This window comes from Argentina anserina, chromosome 2, assembly GCF_933775445.1.
Source record: "Argentina anserina chromosome 2, drPotAnse1.1, whole genome shotgun sequence".
Classification (NCBI taxonomy): Eukaryota; Viridiplantae; Streptophyta; class Magnoliopsida; order Rosales; family Rosaceae; genus Argentina; species Argentina anserina.
In genome coordinates, this window is record NC_065873.1 from 15,048,019 (window position 1) to 15,073,213 (window position 25,195).

At 39.6% G+C, this 25,195-nt stretch overlaps 2 protein-coding genes across 2 annotated transcripts; both read right to left on the reverse strand.

Moving 5' to 3' along the window:
- Positions 1 to 481: 481 nt before the first annotated feature.
- LOC126782667 (serine/threonine-protein kinase ATR) lies at positions 482 to 14,347 on the reverse strand. The gene is made up of 16 exons (XM_050507963.1): positions 14,129 to 14,347; positions 13,907 to 14,051; positions 13,612 to 13,724; positions 13,087 to 13,421; positions 12,740 to 12,864; positions 11,872 to 12,016; positions 11,165 to 11,740; positions 11,019 to 11,094; positions 10,099 to 10,408; positions 8,399 to 9,643; positions 4,801 to 8,185; positions 4,126 to 4,695; positions 3,087 to 3,707; positions 2,718 to 2,912; positions 1,833 to 2,123; positions 482 to 578 (listed from the first exon to the last, which is right to left on the reverse strand). The coding sequence occupies exons 1-15, from the start codon at positions 14,280 to 14,282 to the stop codon at positions 1,956 to 1,958; spliced, it is 8,163 nt and encodes a 2,720-aa protein (XP_050363920.1). The 5' UTR covers positions 14,283 to 14,347; the 3' UTR covers positions 482 to 578; positions 1,833 to 1,955.
- A 1,093-nt stretch (positions 14,348 to 15,440) lies between these two features.
- Positions 15,441 to 19,342, reverse strand: LOC126782669 (mechanosensitive ion channel protein 6-like). Its single transcript, XM_050507966.1, is given in 7 exon segments — positions 15,441 to 15,729; positions 15,825 to 16,027; positions 16,119 to 16,412; positions 16,714 to 16,837; positions 17,500 to 17,741; positions 17,743 to 19,270; positions 19,272 to 19,342. Coding segments are annotated over 7 exon segments (2,751 nt in total).
- Positions 19,343 to 25,195: the final 5,853 nt, after the last annotated feature.

Here is a 25,195-nt window from a genome sequence, read left to right on the forward strand (position 1 = left end):
TTGGACAGAATAGGTAGCTTTCCGATCCAAACATTTTGAAAACCACAGTACTTTACCACCTCTTTGCAAAAGTTTGCTTTTCAAGTCCTACTGAATCTCTTTCTGAGGGTGAAGTCTAGATTCTGTTGTATGCGTACTTTAAATTCATTTTCAGCTACAGAATAGACATTGAGCTGGCTTGGTGTTTAATAGAGTTGATAGTAAAACCGTTGGGCTGAGTATATACAAGAGAAAATCCTAGCAGCATATGTCTCAACATCGAACAAGACTACAGTATATATATATATATATACATATACACACACAATATATTTTCAAAGAGACTTCAAATGAGCAGAGCACATACTATTCCCAAATCCTTGCACTCAGCACTAGACACGGTTGCTTACTCCTGGTAGCTCAACACAAAATCTGTCGCATTGAGGGAATGAGACAGCAGTGGCGATATTCTTCAGGCAGTCAGGACTCTTTCGATAACGGTAGATACTAGATACACACTACCTACAAATTTTGCACAGCACCGCTAATAAGGTCTGGGATTGATAAGTTAAGCTTGCCATTTGTATCTAGACAGTAGCCTGCACGAGCATTACAAAATGACATTTTCATGATCAAAGAATATTATGGCAGAAGAGAATGACAGTGAAACCTAAAAAACACGTTATCATAGGAAAACTGTCATCATAGATATCACTAGAGCAATCCAAAAGTACAGGAAATGACGTTTGGACAGGAAACATAAAAAGAATAAGAAGCAAATAATAATAATAATAAATAATAAACCAAATAAAAAAGAGATTAAGTTTGCATTGTGTGGAGAAAGCCACGGCTCTAAAACATAGCAACAATTGCAGCTGCTAATACTATCATTCCCGAAAAGGTGAAAACTAATGATAGTAGGCCTTTCCAATATTATTAATGTGAGTAACAATATACTAGTATATAACAAATGTCTGGTTGTTTTACTAGAAGCCTTAAATAAGGGTGCAGTTATTGCCATCCAACAGTGTTCGTATTTAACTCGCCCTAGAACCAAATTTATGCCTAAAATATCCAATTTTAGTCTCCATTAAATATAAAGAGAAATAAAAATCAATTATGTAAAATACCAAAGATTTCTCATTCTTGATTCTCGATCATTGTTCAAGAAGTGTATCAAATCAGGACAAAAGATGTTACTTGATCCCAGAAAGTGTGAAAACTAAAAGCAGCACCGACTCCATAGAATAAAATATGTAAAAGCAGTCTGGCTAAAACCCTTGAATTCATTTTCTTCTTTGTTCACTTAAATGCAGAGACATACAGCAAGAATTGTTGTCCCTATTCATGGGGGTACTACTCGTGAGAGAGAAACAAGTTAAATGGGAATGACCCAACAAGTGCCATTGATAATTTAGGTTATTATTCTGCCATTAATTATGAATTTGAGATTTTAAGTTATGGTGCTGGTAATTGCCAGCGATCTACTCTGGGCTGGAAAACAGATTGGGTAACTGATCCTATTTTTTTCCTCGATTTTAATTTAGTACATTTTAATTTAACTCATGGGTAGAATATGGTTTTTATGAGGAATATTTTGTTTGTAGAGTGAAATACGTATACACCCCAATCGATGCTTTATGTAATCCAGTAATAACTTTATTAAAAGACACAAAGCTTATTGACAATAAATATCATTGTAACTCCTATATATCGTGCTACAGGCAAAAAGTCCACTCGTTGGTCTAATATATTTCAGGTTAAAGACGTTAAACACAACTGGGCAGAGAATGCAACAATATCATCTACTTTATACACATTTTAGTATCAATACCAGAAAGGAAAGAGCATACCTGCTTCAGGAAACACGTGATTCCCCTGGTTGGCCTGGTACCTGACCTTTGAAAGGTAGAGCCGTAGAGACAAAAATTGAGTTGATTTTAACTCCCGACAGGACAAATTCTGAATGAGGTACATCAAAACCATGGCATCCACCAGATATACATCTTTCCAAGATTTTTTTGGGAGACTGCTTCAGATATCAACCGACGAGCCTGACCTTCTACAGCCAAAGGCAAAGATGGTGCTGCTCCAACACCGACAACTACTCCTTGCAACCTTGCCTCAATGTTATTGATGGCTAGCTGTGATGTTTATAAAGAACACTATTTAGTGGTTGTTTCAAAACAAACACTTGCCAGGACCTTCGTAAAATCAAAACTGTTCAGGAAGGACGGCGAGTCTTGGTTTTAAACTTTCTACACAGAGAACTAGAGATCTAGCTCACTTCAGCATTAATGATAGTACAACTTATCAGTTACGTCTAAACATGTGATGCAGCAGCATCAGTACTTCTAATATAGAACTTCAACCCTTCAAATACCATAGTCATAAGAAGCACATTGTTATCTTGTAAATGGCCACCGAAAAGCACCAGTGACCACCCAAACCTATCCATTGATCCTCCAAAACACCTTATTCTATCAGTATAAATGAATTAAATTTTATTTGAGGGCTATACAAAATTTGACAGTTAGGGAAATTAAGTCATTTTTTAAATCAAGTTGCCACAACTTGCTTCAATTATTATTAGTATTATTTTTTCTGGACAGAAGTTTCCATGATTATATTTCCGAGGCAAATTGCTTCATTTAGGAATAATAATCAATCTCATTTTTAGAACATAAATCCAAACATAGTAGTGAAGAGTCAAAACCATGATAAAAAGATTGTCAAACCTGCGCGTGTGGATTCTGCACTTCTACTCCACTAGACTTGTGTGATTTTGTCCATTCTACAAGAGGATCATGGACAAAAGTCTCAAGAACACTCATCAATGTCTCCCGATGCATCCTCAGTACTGAAAGTGTGATTTCGCATATCTTCAAAAAGATTCCCTCATAGCCAATGATGCCCAAACCATCAATCATATTCTGCCAGTTCCATAACAAACTCCATGAAAATGAAGAAACCATGTAGTGAAAGAGAAAAGAATATAATAACTAACGGATCTATACATGCTCATATAGTATTAATAATACTCTAATTAATTGAGAGACATGCATCTTATAAATCCTTTTTCTTTTTTATCCATTTGCTCCTCTCACCTGAGTCAGTCTGAAAGGCACCAGCTCAGGCTTCTCCAATTGCAAGCCTTTGTCAAATAAGCAACTGAAATCAACATGAACACAATCACCTGTTGTAGAGTCAAACAGAATGTTTTCGCCATGTCGGTCACCAAGCCCCACAATATGTCCAACCATGGACCACACTGCAGTAGTGTGTGCATAAGCAACCCGCGCCCTAAACCAAGCGGCTGGCTCAGAAAAGGTGGTCAGGAACCACTTGTGGAAAACTGGAGGGAACATTGGAAGAATTTTGTCCTTCAACATGTCCTCTTCTGGTATTTTACCCTTGCATTGATCATATATGCGCTTGATCTTTGGATTTGTATCCCTATCAAAGTTTCCACAGTTCATATATATGTCTTGAAGTATCTGTCGAAGTCCACGTGTGTGCGGCACCCATTCTATCATGCCACAGTCCTCTGTCAAAGGAATTACTGCAAAGGTGCGAATGTAGAGCTTCCGCCGACGGCTGGCTGGGTATTTAGACAGCAACCGGTTAATCATTGCTGTGAACTCCATCATGCGTGCATCTTTCCTGAGGTCATCCTTGGGTTTGCAGAGGAATGGACGTTCAATTCCATCACTGCCCAATAAAACAATCTAAAAAGGCAAAGGAGAGAGCAAATTATTACCAAGATTGTCATGTTGTGTCAACTATCAGACATTTCCAAGATATAAAGAAGACAAGATTGCAACAACTCAGATCCCTCAAACTTCCAAGTCTAATTTTGGGCTTCACCCCAAGCTAATTGGATACAAATGGAGTCATAAAATGACCCGCCAAATCTATTTGGAAAAATATTACAGGTTATCACGAGTGAGAATTGCTAATCTAATTTCAACTTCGGAAACATGGGGGATTAAATCAGTAGTTAATGATTAAAACAGTCTCCATGCACTTTTAGAAGGAAAACCCAACATCAGTAATTTGGTAATATAGGAAAAGACTGTGGACACATGAATATGATAGGATATAAGTTCAGAATGTTAAATGACTTGAAAATTCAGAAGAACTTACTTTCTTAGGTCGCTGAAGGGAAGAAAGAATCTCAGCCTCATCACGTATTCCTGAAATGGTAGGCAGATCAGTTGCAGAAAAGATATCGGACTTAAGTGAGTCAGACAACTTCCCATCACATGTCGGTAGGCTAACAGTTAGAGATTGCTGAATCGGCATGATAATTCCCAGCGGCATCATCCTCTTTAAGAGACTAAATTCAGTGGAGATATTTATTGTTTTCACCTTTGTTTGACAAGCATGGAAGCACAACTTGATAAAATGATCAATCATACTGGCAAACTGAGCAAACAAATTGCTTCCACTAGCTCCTTGGATGAACCCTTTTCGTGCCTCCTGTAGAATTTCAGCAGCTGCCTCCCTCCTAGATGGAACAGTGGATTTTGAAACCGCTGCCATGATCCACAAGGCTTGTTGTGGGTAATGCCAGAGAACTGATGTGATGATGTTTTTAACCACTTGAACTACTTCCTTATTCTGGTGGCAGATTCTTGAAACCAACTGTGGCAGTACTGTTAGCCACTGATATGTTGGCAAGTCTTTCAAACATCCTCGCATGCATCTGATCACCTGCCAATATAAGAATAAGACAACACACAGAAGAATAACATAATGAATGAAGCAGACATAAATTAGCAAAAGAACTAGAGTTCAAATTCAATATATGATAGTTACCAGCTTATGGACATTTTGTAAATCTCTATTGGTAGATTTGCCACTGCTTTCATACATGGTCCCAAAGTCGAACCATAGGGTCAATAACCTTGGAAGTGCTTGAAAGAGATTCTTGTGGCCCCGATGAAGCCCTTTTGCATAGAATATCAGTATATCAGGCACATATGCCCACCAAGCTTTCTCAGTGTTTGATTTTGAAGAACCAATAATAGTTGTATCTGATGACAGTTTCCTAGAACCCAGTTCCATATTTTCTTCCTGACGCTTCCTGGCATCAGCTAGGACTTCCTCATAATATTTAGCCAAGTAAAAATATCCTTTCTCCCACTTGGGCTGCAGCTCCCTAACCTTGTTATATAGACTTATGACATCTTCTTTCTGCTTCTGCCCAGTGTAATGGATCCACCTGGAATAGAGGAGAAGTGTTTTCGCAATATCCCGATTTTCATTCCAAGCTTGAGTGTTATTAACTAAAGGGGGCAGGCTCTGTGGAACCAGCGAAAGACTAGTAATTGATGAAATTGCAGCAGCGCCTACAACCCCTTCAGGCATGTTTAAGAGACATTGTTGCAACTGTGCAATTGCACCATCAGACCGCCTAGTGCTCCATAGAAGTTTAGCCTTCTCCATGTGAACATTAGGTGCATTGGTAACTTGGGCTTCTAGAATCGCCTGATTTGCCGTCTCAAAATGACCAGCCATGCGACATAGCTTTGCATATTGAAGCCAGCAGCTCCCAACTTGAGAATCAAGACCACTGTTAGCAAAGACCATTCTTCGGAAAGCCAAAAGTGGCTCTCTTGCCCAGAGTGATGGCTGAGTAAATCTGAGGCGGTTTTCCCAATTCTCCCTCACTTTTGAGAATTTAGGATCATCCAATGCAAATGATTTCTCCAAGAAAGATGCATCACCAAGAAGAGTATAAAAATCCTCAAGCTCTCGTAGCAGGTGAAGTTTCACAACAAAAGGGTATGCACGCACATAAGAATCCATGCCTGCAGCAGAAAGGGGAGCAATTAGTGCTTGCTTGGAGAGGGCAATTTTTTCTTCAACTGAAAACTGATCCTTAGTAATCATTGCCTGCAGAATTTTTGCAACATCCATATCAAATGAAGCATTACTTTCAGAGCTGCTACAGAGTAAACCTTCTCCATCAGCTCCACTAAGGTACTCATCCATCAAATCCCACCTACCAAGTCTCCATGCTGCCTGCACGCCTTGCATGCACCATGTTTTCTTGTATTGGGGTATCCTACACATTAAACCATCCACATGTGTAACCATAGCCTGAAGGTGACACATGTTCAATAAACAGTTGAGCACATCAGACTGCTTTTGAACTGATGTCGGTTCCATATGCAGAGCTTGTTCACAAGAAGTTAAAACCTCTGCCCAATTCCCAGCCTTTTTGTTGATCAAGAGCTGGTCTTGTAATTCCCAGGATTTACGCAAAAATGCAAATCCGGAAAGACCATCAGGCTCATCCAGACAACTATATATTTCCATCAGATATGCCACATCTGCATTGTCAAATGAACCACTTTTCTCAGATGCAGGGTTGAAAGAACCTGATTTTTCCCTCACGTACAACTCATAATACATGAAGGATCTTGCATAAGCCTGACACCTAAAAGAGGCCCTGGCAAGGGTCTCCTTCGGAACAGCAGACAAGAGTTTGGAAACATGTTCGCACTGTAGACGAAGTTGGTCCTGATTGGTAGTATACTGATTCTGATGCCTGGTCTTCGATACTTGTTGCTTAGAAGCTAATAATTGAAAAGAACGGAATAGTTCTTGTCTAACGTCATCCGCCCATTGACCAAGATTATCAAGGAGAATAAACACAGCTTGAATGCAAACTTCATTTTTCCCACCATTGACTCCATGCACTGCATCCTCACTGTTATGAGATGCAGCAACATCAAGAACATATAGGATTTCTTGTGTTATGCCATCGCGTGCCTCCTCTGTGCCATGACAAACAGCATTAAGAACTAAATATGGAAGCAGATAGATTGCTGTTTGCATATCCTGGCGCACTATGCCTCGACAAGCATTGAAAATTCTTGCACGAGAACCAGTAGCATGTGTAGTCAGCTTTCTTATCCAGAAGAATATCCATCTTCTGAATGACATAGATGGACGGTAAATTGGGCCAGCAAATGCAGGATCAGCAACATTAGGAAGTTGAAATCGAGAGGACAAGTAAGGGGCAATTATTTCTTTGACATAATCCGAAAACCGGTCCCATAATCTCTGACCCCTTCTAGTCATCTCATTTTTACCATCAGTAGTCATCATTCCAGATGCAGAACCTAGCTGAGGGTCTTTGCCCTTTGGAGCTGACATAGGAGCAGCAGTGTTCTCATGTAACGAGGCCTCACAACCTGCAATCTTTAGCAGTTCCTGTATGGCTACTACAGCTGAATCTTGAATTATAGTGTCAGGTGCAGCTCTAAAAGCCCGCGCAAGTTGCTTCTGAATCAACTCATAGATGAGGTCATCATCAGAACATTCAATTTTAAAACGTTGACACGAAAAGGCCTTCAGTTTAGCAGGGTCGACTGCACCCAGGGCCCCCAGGCAGTCAGCACACACCAACTTCAGCCGCTGTCCAACTGCTCTCCTTGATTCTTCTGCACATCCTTTAAGTAGAGATCTGATTAAAGAGCTCAAAATTTCCATATCTGCACCAGCTTCAGCAGTTATTAGGGATGTAACCCCTTCCCGTTCCAAGTTCAGTAACTTCTTCAACTCACACACTACCATGTATCTCACATTTAAGCTGTCATGATTCAAACCATCAACAATATCACGCAATCGATCCCTTAAGGTCATTGACCCTCTGGCTTCTTGTAAAGCCTTGTTCACTTCTGTTAGAGCTGGTATACTGGGCAATGGAGGGAACTCACGGATATGCTCCTTTAGAATATACCTGTTATTTAGAACTAGTTCTTCCAAAATTTGTACCACTTTATCCAGATGTGCTGGACTTTCATCATCTCTCTCAAGAAAGGGAATAAGAGCGGCAAAAACTTGTGAAATGACATGTTTAGTGCTAGCCGGTGATACTTTCACCAACTGCCCAACAAAAAAATGCAACACAGAGAGACCCTCACTCTGGAGGAGTTCTTTATCAATCGCATGCATGAGAAGAACCATTAATTTAGGCACGTAAGTACTAAGATGTCGACCCATCATTTTAATTAGCATCTCAATTCGTTGCAAGGCTTGTTTCTGCAAAGAAAATTCTTCTGCATGGAGCATCTTTCTATCGATACTGTTTAGAAGGTGGGCAAAATGATTCCGCAAAAAGTTTGGTAGATCTTCACCCTCATCCAGAACTCTAGCAACCTCCTTCACCATCTCAGGTACTCTTGCTAACCTGTAAGCAGACAAGAGATGTAAATATGTATACTCTTACAACACAACAAAAATACACGTATAACATACCAGATACATTAATAATTCTTTGGTGAGCAACATCATGTAATAATAGGTATCAAAAAGAATTGCGTAGTGATATCCACTCAGAGATGCAAGTAAAACATATGGAAAAGGTGCACCATAAGCCCAGGTGACAAGTAGAGCTTCATACCTTCCACTTATATCATCTGAATCACCTCCATCAAGAAAGCATATGAGTTCATCGAGAAGATTATTTAGTGCAGCAGCAAAGATTTCTTTTTTGTTTGAACCAATTTGTGTATGGTAGAACAGTACAGCAGCTTGTAACTCTCGCAGATCTCGTTGATGGAGAGCAAAAGCTAGCACTTTTGGCACCCAAAGAACTATAAGACCTGCAACATCAGTGTTTAACCATTTCGCCAGTTCATATAAGGTGCCAACTGCTTGATCATCATTTTGCTGAGACACCACAAGCTTAGGAAGAACTACTGGAACCATTTTCTTGACAAGATCTTCTGTTTCAATACCAAGAACTGATTCTGCAAACTCTTGGACCATAGTCGGACGGCTAGAGAGCCTTGAAGACAGGAAGTCAAAGAGTTCATTTCGAACATGAACAACTTTTAGAAGAACTACTTGCAAGCCTCCTTTAAGATGAAAACAGCAGGATTTGTGTATCAACTTTGCTGCAATCATTCTCACTGTCGCGTGTGGATTATCAAGTTGATCAACCAACAAAAGAAGGGAAAGCAAGAATAATGGACTCTGAATATCAACTGCAATCATTATTTCAGCAGTTGATTCCAAAAGAGTCTCAAAGATTTGCAGGTCTGCAGTTTCTGAAAAGGAGTTGTTGATTATGTTCAAAAACCCTTGTTCTTTACCATTACTTGGCATGCCCTCATCAGGAAATAAGCAACTCAAATTTGAACCCTCAATGAACGAACTAATCTGAGTGCAGAATGCTTCTCTTATAGCCTTCTTGGAATTAATCAGTATATATTTAACACATGTAATCCATACAACTCTTGACTCCAATAGATTCTCTCTGCCCCCATGTACAAGTACTCGGCGGATATTTTTCACACAAGCCACTTGAACCTCTTCAGATGACTCATCGTTAAGAAGCTCAAAATATAGAGACTGAAGATGGTGAAAATTACAGTCCAATTCTCTGAGATTTTCAGGAAGATCTATGATATTTGAGTATGACTCGGTATTGTGTTGAACACTTCTGTCACACATTGAACACCAGAATCCTTGCAGTAAATCCACTGTTTGACTGTGCCTCTCACTTTTCATTTTAAAGAAAAATTTACACCGGCTTCTATTCTTGTCATCTCCATTGTTATGAGATCCATAAAGACATGACAAAAAACCAATACAAAAGGGAATGATTTTCTTCACCTTCTCAGTTCTCTGTTGCCCCAATAGCCTGCAAGTGTGAGGGACATAACATAAATTACTGAATGGAAGCTTATATTATTTTATGAACACAGAGAACACAATGAATCACAGTTCAACTTTGGTACTCATTGCCCTCTGCTACTTCCCCAAGCAGTTAATAAAATATAAGAAAACAAAAACATTTATAAGTGAAATTTACGGCAAATTTAAGAAAACATTGGAAAAACATATATTAATTATTATTATTATTATAATGATAATAATAAATAAATTACTAGTCCAAGTTTCCCTCCATGATTCTTCGATAACTTTTCCTAATAGAGAAGGAGTGTCAGAGTTTTTATTACTAAATTTATCCTCCTTAGATGAGCCTGTTTCAATCGCACTTGTTACAATACACATTAAGCACACATATTAATCACAGATGCTACCAACAACATATATTAAATTCAGAGAATAGCCAGCTCTAGAATGTTTTCTTACTCAAGCCTTCTGAATACGTGAGAAAGGCCACTGAGGCTAGACCACATGGCAATCACGGGCATAGAATGTATAGCTTCAATTATAACCTCCTCACATTCATCATTAAGACCCAGGTCCAATACTTCAAGTTGAGTTTCAAATCTTGCGCTACGACCAAGTTTGCATGCAACTTGAAGTGATATACATTTTATTTTCCACAATTGATGGCGGTCAGTAACTACATGAGGATGGGTCCACGGAAGCTTTAAAAGGACAAGTATAAGATCAGAATCAACAGGCAATCCATCCATACACTTCATCATTAAGCAATCTGCATAAGAATCAAAAGAAATACTTCACATGCGATAAGTGAAAGGAATTGGTGTTTTTTTACATATGACTAGCATAAATAGCTGTCTATAAGGACACAAAGATATAAAAAAAAATATGCTCTGCAGCTTAGCCTTGAAGTAAACAATCAAGCAATCAGACCTTGAACCAGTCAATCAGGACAAGATTCAAGCTGACGTACTTGATGTCTCATGAAACAAGAATCCCTACTAGTGACTTGTACTGAACAGCAAGTATGCACAAAACTCCAGCATCCAACATCCAAACCTCCAGAGATTGCATGAATGACAAAAAGAGGTGACTCAAAAAATAAAAGCAGATAAATGGAAAGTATGCTTAAACTCCAATTTTCAACAGCCAACCCTCCAGAAAATGAATTAATGGCAAACAAGCGGACTCAAGAAAATAAAAGGTGATAAACAGCATTAAAAAGAGAAGGAATAGAAATATCGATCACATAACGAGGGAGAAACCTAGAGGCTCATAAGAGATTATCAACCATGACAGAATTTTTGAACCAAAATATAACATATCGATATCTCAAAGGCGAGATTTTTTCAATTTAAATAAAAGTAGGTCTAACTTCTTACTTCGCAAACATAACATGCAGTGAATTCCTTCCAGGTAGATGGAAATATCAAGTTCTACGGTACTTCCTTCCTTTGCCTACATGATGTAATTCTCAATTAGTGGCAAGTGAATTATTATGCTAATCCACAAATTGAAACCACCATACCTGTTGGCATATCCAAGGTATCCATGCATACATCTGATGAAAGATGCATAATGATAGATAAGTCTCTGGATATCTACAGAACGCAATGCAAAGAATGCTAAGAGCCGTTAAAGCAAGATCAGGTCCCAAGGAATTAGGACTGATTCCAGGAGACTTTAAACATCCAGCAAAAGAAAGGAGTGATTTATGCATCCGATTTGCATAGTCTTCTGTCTCATAAGGAACTATATGAGTACGCTGCCATTCCAACTGACTATTGGAATCAGGATTGATGACTTTTTCATCAATCTTTTGACGTTTGATCTTGAAATAATCCACATCCCCAATAGGTCTTTTTTCTCCAACATGTGAGGTTTCAATTGGTTTATCACTTACTGAGGAAAAACTTCGGCAGGTACTATCTGTTATTCTTCCTCCAACAACATCAGAACCAAGTATAGAGAGAGCAACATGTAAACAATCTATCAATGAGAAGGAGGGTTCCGGACATGAAAGTACATATACGAGAGATTCCGGCCTCCAGATATAAGGGGGGCACATCTTCGCAATTCGTATGTATGTGTTGCACAAGGCAACCTGAAAACAAATAAATTATTAGGTTCACGGAACAAACCAATCTTTGCATCTGTCAGCAATCCAGAAGATAAGAATGGCTCACAAGAGTAACCAAAGACAGAAAGAAAAATAGAGTGAATATTGACATTAACCTTAAGCTCCTGGCTTTGGGTACTCCTCATTGAATGAGGAAATACATTGACTAACTGCGCAGCCGTTAGCTTGACTATACCATCAGGGCAATTAGAGTGCAATACCTCTAGGCAACCACCCATGGACGAATCATAACCCGCGTTCCTGCAGCATGATGCCAATGCAGAGATTTAATAAGAGTAATATTAGATGTAGATATTTCACTAAAAACCCTGAAAAACGAAAAAATAAAATGCTTTAGGAAGATGTGTTACGCCGTAATGACTCAAAAAAGGTAGCAGTTGCCTATAAATTCATTGCTTATTCAAACCATGTTTTACGGATGACACAGTTTGCAACATTTATTAATATCTCATAACTGTCAAAACGTACCATGCCCATCATAATCATTCTAATCTGAAAAGCATTTGTATTCAGTCTAATACTTGGAAAGCATGATCATGAATTGAACCCAAACTACAACACACTCCATAATTATCAAAATGTGTATACACCCAAGTCAAAAACAGGATTCGTAGTTTGTGATGAAAAAGGAGGTTCTGTGGAAACTCCATGAGACACTCAAAACTATTTTGAATGATCCAACTGCAATGGAAAATTATAGAGAACGCTCATAAAATAATATTACAATTATATGAGTGGGTGTCTTGTGGGTATGTCTGAGTTTATTGTTGTAATCCGGCCACTAAGGTGATAGAATGTAACCAAAATATTCCTCCACAATAGCCAACCACATATACCAGGGATAAGAAAAGATAGTGTAGAAAAAAAATTAAGAAAACAGTTGCTTCATCTGGGCATTTCTGGGGGTTAATTCCACTTCGCGTTCAAAATGAATTATAAAAAATTGGAGTAAAAGAGAAAGACCTATATGCAGGAGTTCCATCTTTGTCCTCGCTTAATATAGATGATATCGACTGGATCATGTTATGATAAGGAATGACGTCACATTTTGTAGCAGATCCAATGATGCGCGCAAATTCAAAAATCGCCTTGCATAAAATTCAACTAGTTAGAAATTTGTGGGGAGGTGGTACAGAATTATAAAAATAATTCTTGTAACAGCTGTTGAACGTATGAGCATCTCAGATACACTTCTTTCAAGTCTCATCATCATGCATACAAGTTTCATTAAAACCACAGAAACAGCATGAGAAGCAACTGCTTCTCATTCAAAATAATGACGATGATAATAATAAGTAATCGCTACTCACCACATGCAAATCAGCATCCCCATAACAAAGAAGTGAACATGCTGCCATAACAAATGGCATATTGACAAGTCCATCCACATATAGAGTTCCTTCAGTTAAGCATTTTCCAATAAGCTTAATCATCCAAGTTGCAAAAGGTTGCCACCTTGTATTGCCTGTAAGGTCAATCAAGATCCCAGTGTCATCAACAGGTTTGATACTGTCTGGGAGATCTCCAAGATGTGAAGGATCATCTAAAATTCCATTGAAGGACTCGCAGAAACACTTTAAAGTCACTCTACTTGATTCTGTAAAACTTGATTTATCCGCATTGACTGATGCAACACAGAAAAGATCTGAACAAAGACAAACATATATTAGCTTTCTTGTAAGTGCATACACATCAATCAATAAGGCAAATGTCCAGTTCAACTAAGCTTTCAATATCTTATACAGTAACATTCCAACCAAAAATCGCATCGAAAAGCCTGGTAATTATACAAAAACCATCAACTATCTAATCACAAATCACCACATCCTCCTTACCTTGAACAACAAGCATACAATCCATGAAAAAATAACGATATGCATCCTGCGCTCCGCTGCGAAGTAAGGTCAAAAGTGGTCCAAGCGTTTCGAATATCACTCCATGCTTAGACCTGAAAAAAACACCAATTAGAACAACCCTAACATAATCCATAACAATATCAACAATCACAGACTGAGCTGTTTCTTCAATTCTTCTAAGGCTTTAAACAAATCACCAAATACATTTCCTCAGTGAATCAAAAACCAAACGAAGCCTCAAAAAATCAAACAGTGACAGTTCCAAAACCCTTACCGGAACGCCGGCTCTGCGAAGAAGGCCAGAATCCGACCGAGCATGGGGAGAATCGCGCCGGCCTTTCCATGGTAAAAGACGCCGGGAAAATGCTTCGCCGTGTAACCGATCAGCCTCAGTATAGCTATCACTTCTCTCTCACTCGCTGCAAGCAAACCAAAATTGCAATTCAACTTACTGCGGTTAAATTAGGGTTAGGGTTTAGAAAGAGGGGTAGTGTACCAGTGGGAGAGGGGACGACGTGAGCATGGAGAAGGTTGGGAAGGACGGCGCGGAATCGATTCTCCAAAGCGGCGTCGTTTTGGTTGTTGGGAGAAGAGGAGGTCGCGGCGGCTATGCGTTCTCGGAGCTCGTGGATGAGTCTCAGGTTGGACATTCTCTCATGCTCTCAATTCTCTCTCTTTCTTTCTCTCTGTGTTTTCTCTTCCCTCCCAAATTTCGAAGTGAAGTGCAGGCTGTGTCAGTCGATGTGGAAAAAGTAGAAGCGTACCTTGCACCTTACTAGCCGCGCTTTCTATTGGGCCTTACACTTTTCTCGGTTCGGGTCAACCCGGGTTTGAGCCCAAAACCAAACTCAATTTTTTGGAACTTGTTTTCTCAATATTTTACAAGTTTTGTAACCTTGTTTCAAACATGTTAGGGGGGAATAAATTTGCCGTAATTTTCAAAATGTAGATACGTTGAATATGGTAGAAACAACAGCATCTCTAAATCAAATTGAATTTAAGCAGTAGAATTGAGAGTGAGATGAAGACTGGGATTCCCTTTATAGCCTTTGCATCATATATATGACGTGTATTATTATCAAATTTAGTGTAGAAGTGTTAGTAAATAACTACTAGGGTCGGAATAGAGCTATATTAAAACCTTCTATATGTACTTCTAGAAATTTGGAAGCTCTTACTCGGATTAAACCTGCTTCTAGTTTCTATAAACTAAATGTGGCTAGTTCTAGGACTAGAATTGATGATATTGGAGCTCGAGGGATAAATAGAGATTGTAGTGGTTGCTAGATTGTAGGGTTTATGATAAAACATTGAAACTTGTGAAGTTTTGCACGGTGAAGCTTCTTGGAGTCTGTTTCATGGTCTTCAATTGTCTTTTTTGCAAACGGAGTAAAATTGCAGCTTCAGTTGAAACACCTAGCTAGTCAGTGAGAAGGAGACGATAATTGAAGTTAAAATAGATATATAATTACATAGACATATGCATATACGTAACCACAAGGACATGACATGAGTGGCAACAAATCTAACTAGCATCTTGTCGGAATAAAAAATAACAACTCTAATTAGCAAGTAGCAACGCCCTATGGAAAATCAAACGGAACTTCTACTCCATATGCTCTAGTTCAAGATTGTAGACAACTAACTTGAGATCAATCCATCAAACAGTGTCAATGGATATCATCCTCTCCCATCTCTACTAGATCCTCCTGCATGAACTCTGCTCCCTTCTCCGTATATCCCAAGGCACTTAGGGTATATGCACACTCATCCGGGAGATCAGACTTTGGATTTCCTCGTTTCCCCACTTAGTTTTTGGTTGTTGTGATATTAGAGGGAGGCAGACTGGTGGTTGTGGGAGGCATTCCACGGACATTTATGTCAATAGGCAGCAGACGGTACTGAATATCAAGCTCTTGAAAGATCCGTACCATCTCTTCAAGTAAAAGGGCTCTCCTTGCCCACTTTTCTCCCATGTCTTGGAAGTTCATTCTATGCGTCAGCCAGATAGCAAACCTCATCCTATTTAATTCTTCTACATCCTTTAATATGAACATTGGCGCAGGATGCCAGTGCTCCTTTTTGTTGTCAATGTAACTGTAACAGCAACCATAACAAATCATATGTTAACCAGACGTTGAAATACATCATCATTTGAATGTAGTAAGTAGCATAAGGACCTTTTCACTTACCTTATCATTCTCTGCTTCATCACAGCAATCTTATCTGCCGGAGTCGTTATATGGACACAAAACTCAACAGCATCTCCAGTGTCCGGACTGCGATAGAAGTTATTGATAGGCTTAGTTGCAAGGGTGTTGTTTGGGTACACGATCTTCAGGTTGTCATACCTCAGAAAAACAGTAGTCAAAATATTCATCTCCTCTACAACCATCTGAGAGTCAGTGATTAAACGATTTTAGACCATAAACATAAGAATGTACGATATTGAAGTGAATGTGACACATGTAAAGATGGAAATTTACCTGAACTCCGTCAATTTCACATCGATCTCCCACGTCAAAAGGGTGCATCACAAATAAAAATATGACTGCTTCAAAAACTGTTTTGCATGAATTACCAAAAATAAATGCCACGATCACGAGCTGAGAAGTTGCATAAACAATATTGGCGCTGGTGACGATACCCAGCACAAGCAGCCAAATAACTAAAATTATAATGCTAACTAATACGTCCACCACTCGTCGAAGTCTGTTCACCGCTGTTTTGGTGTCATTCAGTGTTAAAGCAAGTGCTCTTCGTTCTCTGAAGCAATTGACCTGGACATATAAACGATGTATGTTAACAAGCTATAACCACTAAATGTACAAATAAGAGAACTATTTTTAGACAATGTTTTAAAGAGATGGGAATATTAAGTTCAAAGTCCATGTGTTCTACTTAATATGCAGTCGTAAAAATATTTACTGATATGATTACATGTTGTTCGTTATGCAAAATTGTGTTGCTTAATTCATTTTTCCTTTCCCCTACAATTTTGAAATTTTGAGTTTGTGGCGGTCAACAAATTTTAAAACCTAATAGATGTGTCAAGTAATCTATTTGACAGTTCATGCTCACCACCCAATTTTTCAATGTAGTTTTGCTGATTCTCTTGCTCTCAGACGCTCCTTCAAAGAGACTCATGGTCTTTAAGGCCACGCCTTCCTCCATGAAACGCAACAAATCCTCCAGGTAGATGTGCCTGCCAGAAATAAATAGAATTTGTATCAATATATAACTAAAAGAAATATTTACATATCCAGTATTCTCTAAAGTCTTATTTCTATGCGGAGGAAGGAGCATCTCCTCCTTTCTCAATCTAAACGAAATTATGTGACACAGTCGCAAAATTCCTACCCCAACATGGCATCTGTTTGCACTATTAATGTCATCCGGAGTTTGTCAGCCAAGAAACTTATTTGCATGAAAGGTGAAGAAATGCCATCAACATCGTATTATCCATAAACGTTTTAGAGAAAATTGGAGCAAAAACTGTAAGGCCGATTTGAGATTTTAGAGTTGCACAAATATTGTACATACACTGGCAATTCCAAGTATAAAAGCATGTTGACGGTAACAATAGACAGTGTGTACAGCGTAACACGAAAACTTCAAGTGCAAATATGTATGCCTGTATGGGTGTTCAAAGAGCACATGCAGATTAAATTTCAATGATTGGGATCTTCCTATGGACATTACATGAACATGTTTTAAGCTTTAAAACTATAAAGTGAAAATAAATTTTTGAAGCCGTAGACATTTTCAACTTTCTACCAATAAAAGAAACTGATATGAACAACATAACAAGTTAAGAAAGCAGTTGGATGCACATAAAATACAAACAGGGAATATAGAGAAACATACTTGGAGCCAGGCCTAGCCACATTGCAAAATATTTTTTTAGCGGCAGCCTTTGCCTCAACTTCACTCTTGATCTGAGTATCACCCTCATCCTTGGTGGAATCCAGAATCTGCTCATCAAGTGTTGTGAGATGCCCAGTTCTCACTATATTCATGAGCCTCTTCATATTCCAAGCAGATACATTCTTTGGATTGAGCCTATGCAAGTGACCAATTGTGATTCTGGTCTCCCCTGACTTCTTAGAAAAGTGGATTTGAGATCAAGCCACTCTTCCCCACAAGCCCACTTCTCCCACTTCTCCCAGAGCCATTCCCAACCGGCTTCCCAATATTCCCAGACGGGAATGCATTTGCTCTGAGGTCAGGAGGCATAGTAGCCCCAGCATTTTGTAGCTTCTTAACCTCATCAGCAAGCCTCTCCTCTTCATCCTCCCCTTTGTGTATCTCAATCCAAGGCCGCCCCGACAATGTCTGGATCACATACTGATTAAATAGTGCATCCTGAATCCGATCAAAGTAGGACCTAACATGGAACGACGAAGCAAGAACCTTCACAACCAGAGTCTTCACCAACCAAATCAAACCCCCAATCAAGAGACAGAGCAACACTTTGGTCACATACTCAAGGATTCTACCATTGGTTTCCTTCTCAACTTTCCTGATCAGCAAGAAATGCCAACCCATCAAAACAAGGCCTAGCCAAATACAGTTCTGCACAGCCTTCCTGATCCCATACACAAAATACAACACCCTCTTCCTCAAAATAAAATTCCTCTCAACAAAGAACACCATGAGCCTTATCACCCAACCCGAAACAAGCCTCCCACAAATCGAAACCAAAATCAACACCTCCCATTTCCACATCTTCAACTTCCACAGATTCTTCTCCCTCAAAAACCTTATAGAAAGTGTACAAGCCAATGCCACTATAATCAAAACCAGACTCAGCCACTGGACCAGAGTCAATGCATTGAAGTTGGCCTTCTTGTACTCATCAGGCAAGTCCTCATCCACAAACGGGTCATCCTCCTCATCCTCACCACCTCCGCTCCGGCCCAACATCCCTGACCTCATCAGACCCGATCTTAGGACCCGACCCGGACCCTCGTCCCAGCCCTCGGGCGGGTCCATCAACCTCGACTTCGTCTTCATCCTCAGCAGTTCCGACCTGTTCTGAAACGACACCTCCCGCCGGAACGATGCGTTCGACGAGCACCTGATGACGTCAGCGCCGTCGCTGCTGAGCTGACTGCTGCGGCGCCGCTCCTCGTCGGCGAAGTTCTTGTGCCGCCCCCGAACCGACTCGGAATCGGCGGCGATGTCCAACGCCGGCGACTGGAACGACACTTTGAGCTCCCTCGACGTGCGGGAGTTCCTCGGCGACTCCGCCACCGGCGCCAGGTCCTGCTGCCGGAGCTCGTCCATCTCAAAATCCATGTCCAGCGACATACCGCCGCCGGAGGCTCGCTGCTTGTGCAAGAACTGCCCGATCAGCTTCGACGACGGATCGTCCTCCTCCGCCGCCGCCTGAGCCGTCTTCCTCGGCGGCGTCTTCTCAAACTCAAAACCCATGCCGCCATTGCTCACTCCCTCCTTCCATAAATCAATGCTGCCCTCCCGCCAAACCAGGCCGCTGCGCTTGGCCGTGTTCGCCTCCTTACCGGAGTTGCCTTGGTCGATCTTAACAATCACCTCGCGGCGGTCGGCGGAGGTGCTCATAGCTTGGTGTAATTGGTTGTGGTGATCTAATAGAATGGGGAGTTTCTCGTTGCTGGTCTAGTGTTTCGTTTCGCAAGTGGTTACTGGAGGCGAGAGATTTGAAGGATTTTCTCAGTGAGAAATCCATGCGGGACTCGACAGATATAGCACCTTCGAGAAATATAATAATATATACTTATATATATATATATCTGTAACACCGTAACGTCAGGGAAGTCGCTGGAGATTGGAATCTGAGTTCGGTTTGAACGTTTGTTTTTATATTTTAGGAATTAAGAGAGGGTTTTTCTGGGAATTAGGTTGACGCTTGTACAGTGGAAGAGGAAGTGAACAAAAAATTCAGAGAGAGAGAGAGAACGTGTTTGCGCCGACGGGTAGGGGTGTATGGCTATTAAGAAACGATCGAGAAAGAAAAAGACCAAGATGGGGGTGTTGGGCCGCTTTTACATTTAGGTTTTTTAGGTTTTTCGAATCTTTATATAACAACCTAGGTTGCTTGTTTAATTACTATTTTGCCATTTCTTGTTTCCTTAGTATATATGTACGTAGTCGGAAAATTATGAGGTGATTGAACTTTAATGATTGTATTTGTTATTTTAGTTAAATCGAGTCTGATCCTAATGTTTATTTTTAAACGAGCGACAATTTGTCATTCACATTAAATGTAAGAGTACAACATAAATATGATCCACTTTATTAAAGTTTCGTCAAATTAATGGAACCATGTAAAATAAACCAAAACAAAGTCTAACAATCTCAATATTGTTAACCATAATTTTGGAATAAAAAAAAGAACCAAAGAATTATGAGACGAAACTCATTTATTCAATTACGTTGAGAGCGCTTTCGAAACATCTTGTAGGAGTCACCCTCAATAGGAACCTCTTTGATAAGCGAAGAACCAATATGCAAAGGTTGTCCTCCAAGATCAGTGGCGGATCCAGGAATTGGAGTTCAGGTAAGCTTGAGTTTCTATGAAACGAAAAAAATATATATGAAAAATCTTGACAGTGTGAGAGACTTATATTAAGTGGGAAAAAATACACTTTGAGAGATCCTTACTCATCAAATACAATATAAGAATAAACTAAGTAAATCTAATCCTACGGTTCGATAAATTTTAAAAGTCATGGATCATCATCTCGTTGTCAACAAAATCAGCATACTCTTTCTTAGAATTATCCACTAAACTGACTGTAGACTCTAAAGGCAATGGTGCATCATCAAAGTTTGGAGAAGCTACGGAAGGAGTAGAAATCATATTAAAACTTGAAGATGAGGCATTAATTATTGGATACCATCTAGTAAGTTTTTTAAAATGCTTTAACTTCAGCATTGAATTAGACAATTTATTAGAGACTACCTACATATTAAAAGACAATGCTTATATTAGACAAAATGTAACAAATATGCAAACACAACAGCAAGGCAAACACAACAGCAAAGCAAATATAAAAATTCATATTAATTGTGAATTTGTAATATAAGTCATAAAACCTAAAACTAAAATTAAATTATTGTAAATCAATAAGAAGTATAAATTTTAGCAATAATCATTTGACAAAGCTTAGAGTTCATACCAGAAAAAAGCATAATCAAATTCCCAATTTAGAATTTGAAACCAATACACCATTGTTTGATTTGGCAGTCCATGCATGCCTTTGTCCAGCCTCCAGAGAGTGAGGGATTGAGAGAACTGAGAATTATATTGTTAAGGATATAGAGAGTGAAAGTATTAGTGATTTAGTGTAGTACCAAAAAATATATATATACTTAGGGTTTTTTTTTTCAAAATTCTCGGTTGGGCTTGAGCCCACCCACTTCTTGCCTTGGATCCGCGCATGTCCAAGATCCCGACCCAACAGTGACTGGGCCTCAGAGCCCATGCTCCAAACATGCCCAAAAATACCCAACCATGCCTAGTACTCACCCAAGCACTTCCAACCAGAGCTGCACTAGGATCTTTTGATGGAACAAGGGAGCCCTCAACCAGCCGCCGCCCAACACTCAAAGCCATCACAACATGTGTTGAACCCTACCGTCATCGGCCTACCAACAAAGGACCCTGGAGTACCGGAGCTCCAAACAAAAAGAGAGCTCGTCGTCGATACTCAACATGAGGCCAACCTTGCCACCAACCAACACCTACAACTTGCAACTGGTGATGACCTAGATCCCATATCCGGACCCAGGACCCCAGGATGGTTTACCAGTGGTCCAAGCCCTCGATGTCACCACCCAAATCAGCACCACCGCATCGTCCTGCTCCTCTGTAGATTTAGCACGAGGCCATAATTACGCCATTAGTCGAGGGAGAAATATCTTTGATCTAATGTCGTCGCCACCCATTGGTCTCGATCCAAAGAGCGGAGTGGTTGAACCAATAGTGGACGCCACCCCCTAACCCTAGCAGGGCTCTTCTAGACCGCTTCATTGAAAAAAAAAAATTTCTCATCGTAATGTTATATTTTTTGACGTTCAACAATATTGATTTTATTACATTGGTTAAGCACAAAGCCATACATCAAGAGTATTCATGATCCTTGTTTAGTTGTTTGTCAAACACCACCAACGATAAGTCCACCTAATATCATCACGCAAAAAAAAGGAAAAAAGTACTTTGTACCAAGCGCACATTTGTTCAGATTTCACTTGATTATGCTTACTTATGACTTATGAGGCATGAATCTTGGTTTTGTATCTAGGTTGCATATCAGTTTGGATTTAAGCTATATTTTTGGCCCGTGTATGATGCACCTCGAGCCTTGCTATGTTAATTATGTGAGCATGTTTAATTTTTCAGACATATATAGTTGCAATTTTTTATGTCACGTGTATAGCTTACATGCGTACAAAATTGGTATCATTATGGTCCATTATCAATAATAACTAAAGAAAACATAAAATGAAACATTTATCTTGTCATGAGGAAATACTTTCTTAGTTCACTCATAGTATTGATTGTACTATTTACCATAATTAATTCACAAACTTAGGCATTACGTCTTTTCCGATGTACACCAGCATTTCTATATCTTATTAGCGTGTTTGGGCCTAAAACCTCATTCAATTAGAGAATAACTCAATCGGTATGTATAATACCAGAAAATATCTTTTAAGAATATATCCGATTTAGTTATGATCCTGAAATACATCCGACTCGATTCTGTTCCGATTTACTTACCAAACAATTAAAATCTAGCTGCAAAATTTCAACCATGACATAATGACATATATGATCTCAAGAAGGGTATTTTAGTAAAAAGCAGTGCTGTACCTAAAACTTCGCGCGCTAAACTCCGTGCGTCTCTCCCTCTCAAGCGAGATTTCGTGGCGCAACGCATTTCCTGCTCTAAAGCGGAGAAAACAACCAAATTTCACCTGCAGTTCACCAAAATCCAACCTCCACGAAGTTTCCGATCCTAACGTGGCAAAAACTTACTTGTCTGTTCCTCTACAACCCAACCTATCCAGGTCATATTAACTCCAAGGCCGTAAATGCGGAGGGCCAGGTGTCCCATGATTAAAGGTGCACGAGGGTTTTGGGTTTTGGAATTTACGCGTCGGGCATACGTTGGTGTGGGATGGTGACAGTCACAGCATTGGGCCAAAAGAATGTCGTTGGGGGTTTTTATATTTAAGGACTTTGATTGATTTGATTTTCAAGTGCATGATAATATAGTGATAGGTAACTAGGTTGCGTGCAAAAAAATTGAGAGGGTGTCCGTATCTCTTGGTGCTTTAGTCAACTAGGTACCGGCGGAAAGAGAAAGCAGCGAGAGCATAGCGGTTTGTTTCATGTCATCACTATGTGAGGTGGAAGTGAGCAAGGATCTACATAGCACGGAAGCTTGGTTGGACGACCGATTCCCGCTTCGGAAGCGGAAGCGGGAGCGGAAGCGCTCGGAAGCGCGGGGAAGCGCGACGGAAGCGCGATTCCGAAAAAGGTGGGTTTGGAAGCGTGGCGGAAGCGTTGGCTTCCAAATTGGAAGCGCGGCGGAAGCGTTGGCTTCTAAATTGGAAGCGCGACGGAAGCGCGGCGGAATCGTTGACTTCCAAATTGGAAGCGTGATTATTTCTCTACCTCTATTTCATCAATCAATGTCTTGAGACTCTTCTTGTCGTCTCATCTTCTTATTTATTTCGTTAAGCGGTTAAAGATTATCAGCATCAATCAATCTAATATGTGTCAGAAATAAGGGGAGAGATATCAGGAAAATCTAGATGAGAGAGATATAAAGAGAAGACAGAGAGTTGTGGAGAGATATGAAAAAAAATCCATATGAGAGAGAGACAGAGAGAAGACGAACCTTTTTTATCAATTTCATCTAAGTGATGTCTCTTTGACTTGCACGTGCCCAACACCTTCACACTATGTTGTACATTCTTTTGTTTGAATTTTGAAATGAAGCTTTAATAATGCTATAATTAAAGATAATCATGGGTTAGAAAATAAGTCATTAATAGTTATCTAGTTATTTTAATACTAGATAAAATAATTAAAAAATAAAATATAAAAATATTATATAATATATATATATTATTCCGACGCTTCCAAAACGCACCCGCTTCCTTAATTTTTGGAAAAAAAAACGCTTCCACGTTTCCAAACGCTTCGCTTCCACGTACCCGCACCCGATTCCATGCAGCCTAGGCAAGGATCCATCTATCAACTACTCTGGGCTTTTAGGCAAGTTAGGTGTGATGGTTAAAGTAGTACATTAGGGCATAGGAGTAAGAGATTTGTCTTTAACTCACCTTGTTGATATCGGATTGCATCTCATATGCTTAAAGTTTAGCTTATTATATAGCAAGGGGTACATTTGATATGTGTAAAAGTTAGCTAAATGCATATGATGTGCCTTGAGTATAGCTAATGAGAAGAATTTATAGATTCGTTATAGGATGAGTTTTATGATGCATCTTAAGATTAGTCCATGTGTTAGCTACGCAAAACATCAAGATTAGTCCCAATATGTGGTTTATAGTCAAGAGCATAGCTACACACGGGATCAAATTGCTGAAAATTTTATTTTTCTAGTTAAATTTTAGTAAAAAAATGAAATTTTAAATATTAAATCATCTCAAATTTCTATATATAATTCATAAATTTCTATATTAATCCCTCTGAATTCCTTTTATCAGCTACACACCTATTGACTAATATGGCGAGGGATCATGTAACATTTCCTCCCCCACTACACAGCATTTGTTTATGCTTGAACAGCTAGAGCGGCTCAACACTGAGGTTGAAAGTCTGTAAACTGGACAATTCTTATATGCAAATCGTTACGAGATTGATGTTGGTTTCTTGAAATCACATGCAACTATTACAAGATCAAGAAGACAAGAACCCAGTTGTAATGGATCAATGTTTCATTGCGAAATTTAAATCTGCGGCAATTTCTTTGTACTAGGCGCCTATGATTCAACAGAGGACCCTCTAGCTCATAACTCCAGCTGTTTATACTACGTACGACTCTATGCAGTTAATCAATAAAGACGACCCTCTAGTCTACATACCTTTGGATTTGTAACATTTTCAGTCTGATTGAGTGTTTCAATTTTGAAGATTATCCTGTCTTGAGAAGCTCAAGCTTAGCATTTTTTCACTACTGGGTACTAATAATGTCAAAATCTGCTGCAACATGGATGTTGCCATGTTGGCGCTTAATCACTGCTCAGGCACGGCGGCTAACCCGGCCATACTTCTCGCTGTACCGGCCGGACCGGACGCTATCCGTAGTGATCGAGGTGATGACATGGTGGACGTCGTACGTAGCAGGACTTTGGTCTTCCGCTTGACAACAACAGGGTGCCAAAGTCGTAAAATCCCTGTTCGTGCCGCCTCCAGTCGCAATATCAGATTAGTAGGCAGTTAGGCACTGCATGCTGGCTGCTGCAACTCATTTTTTCTTATATACGGTGGCTTGGTGCTTTGGCTGGAGATCAAGGTTTGTTTCTGTGTTCAACTGCTGAA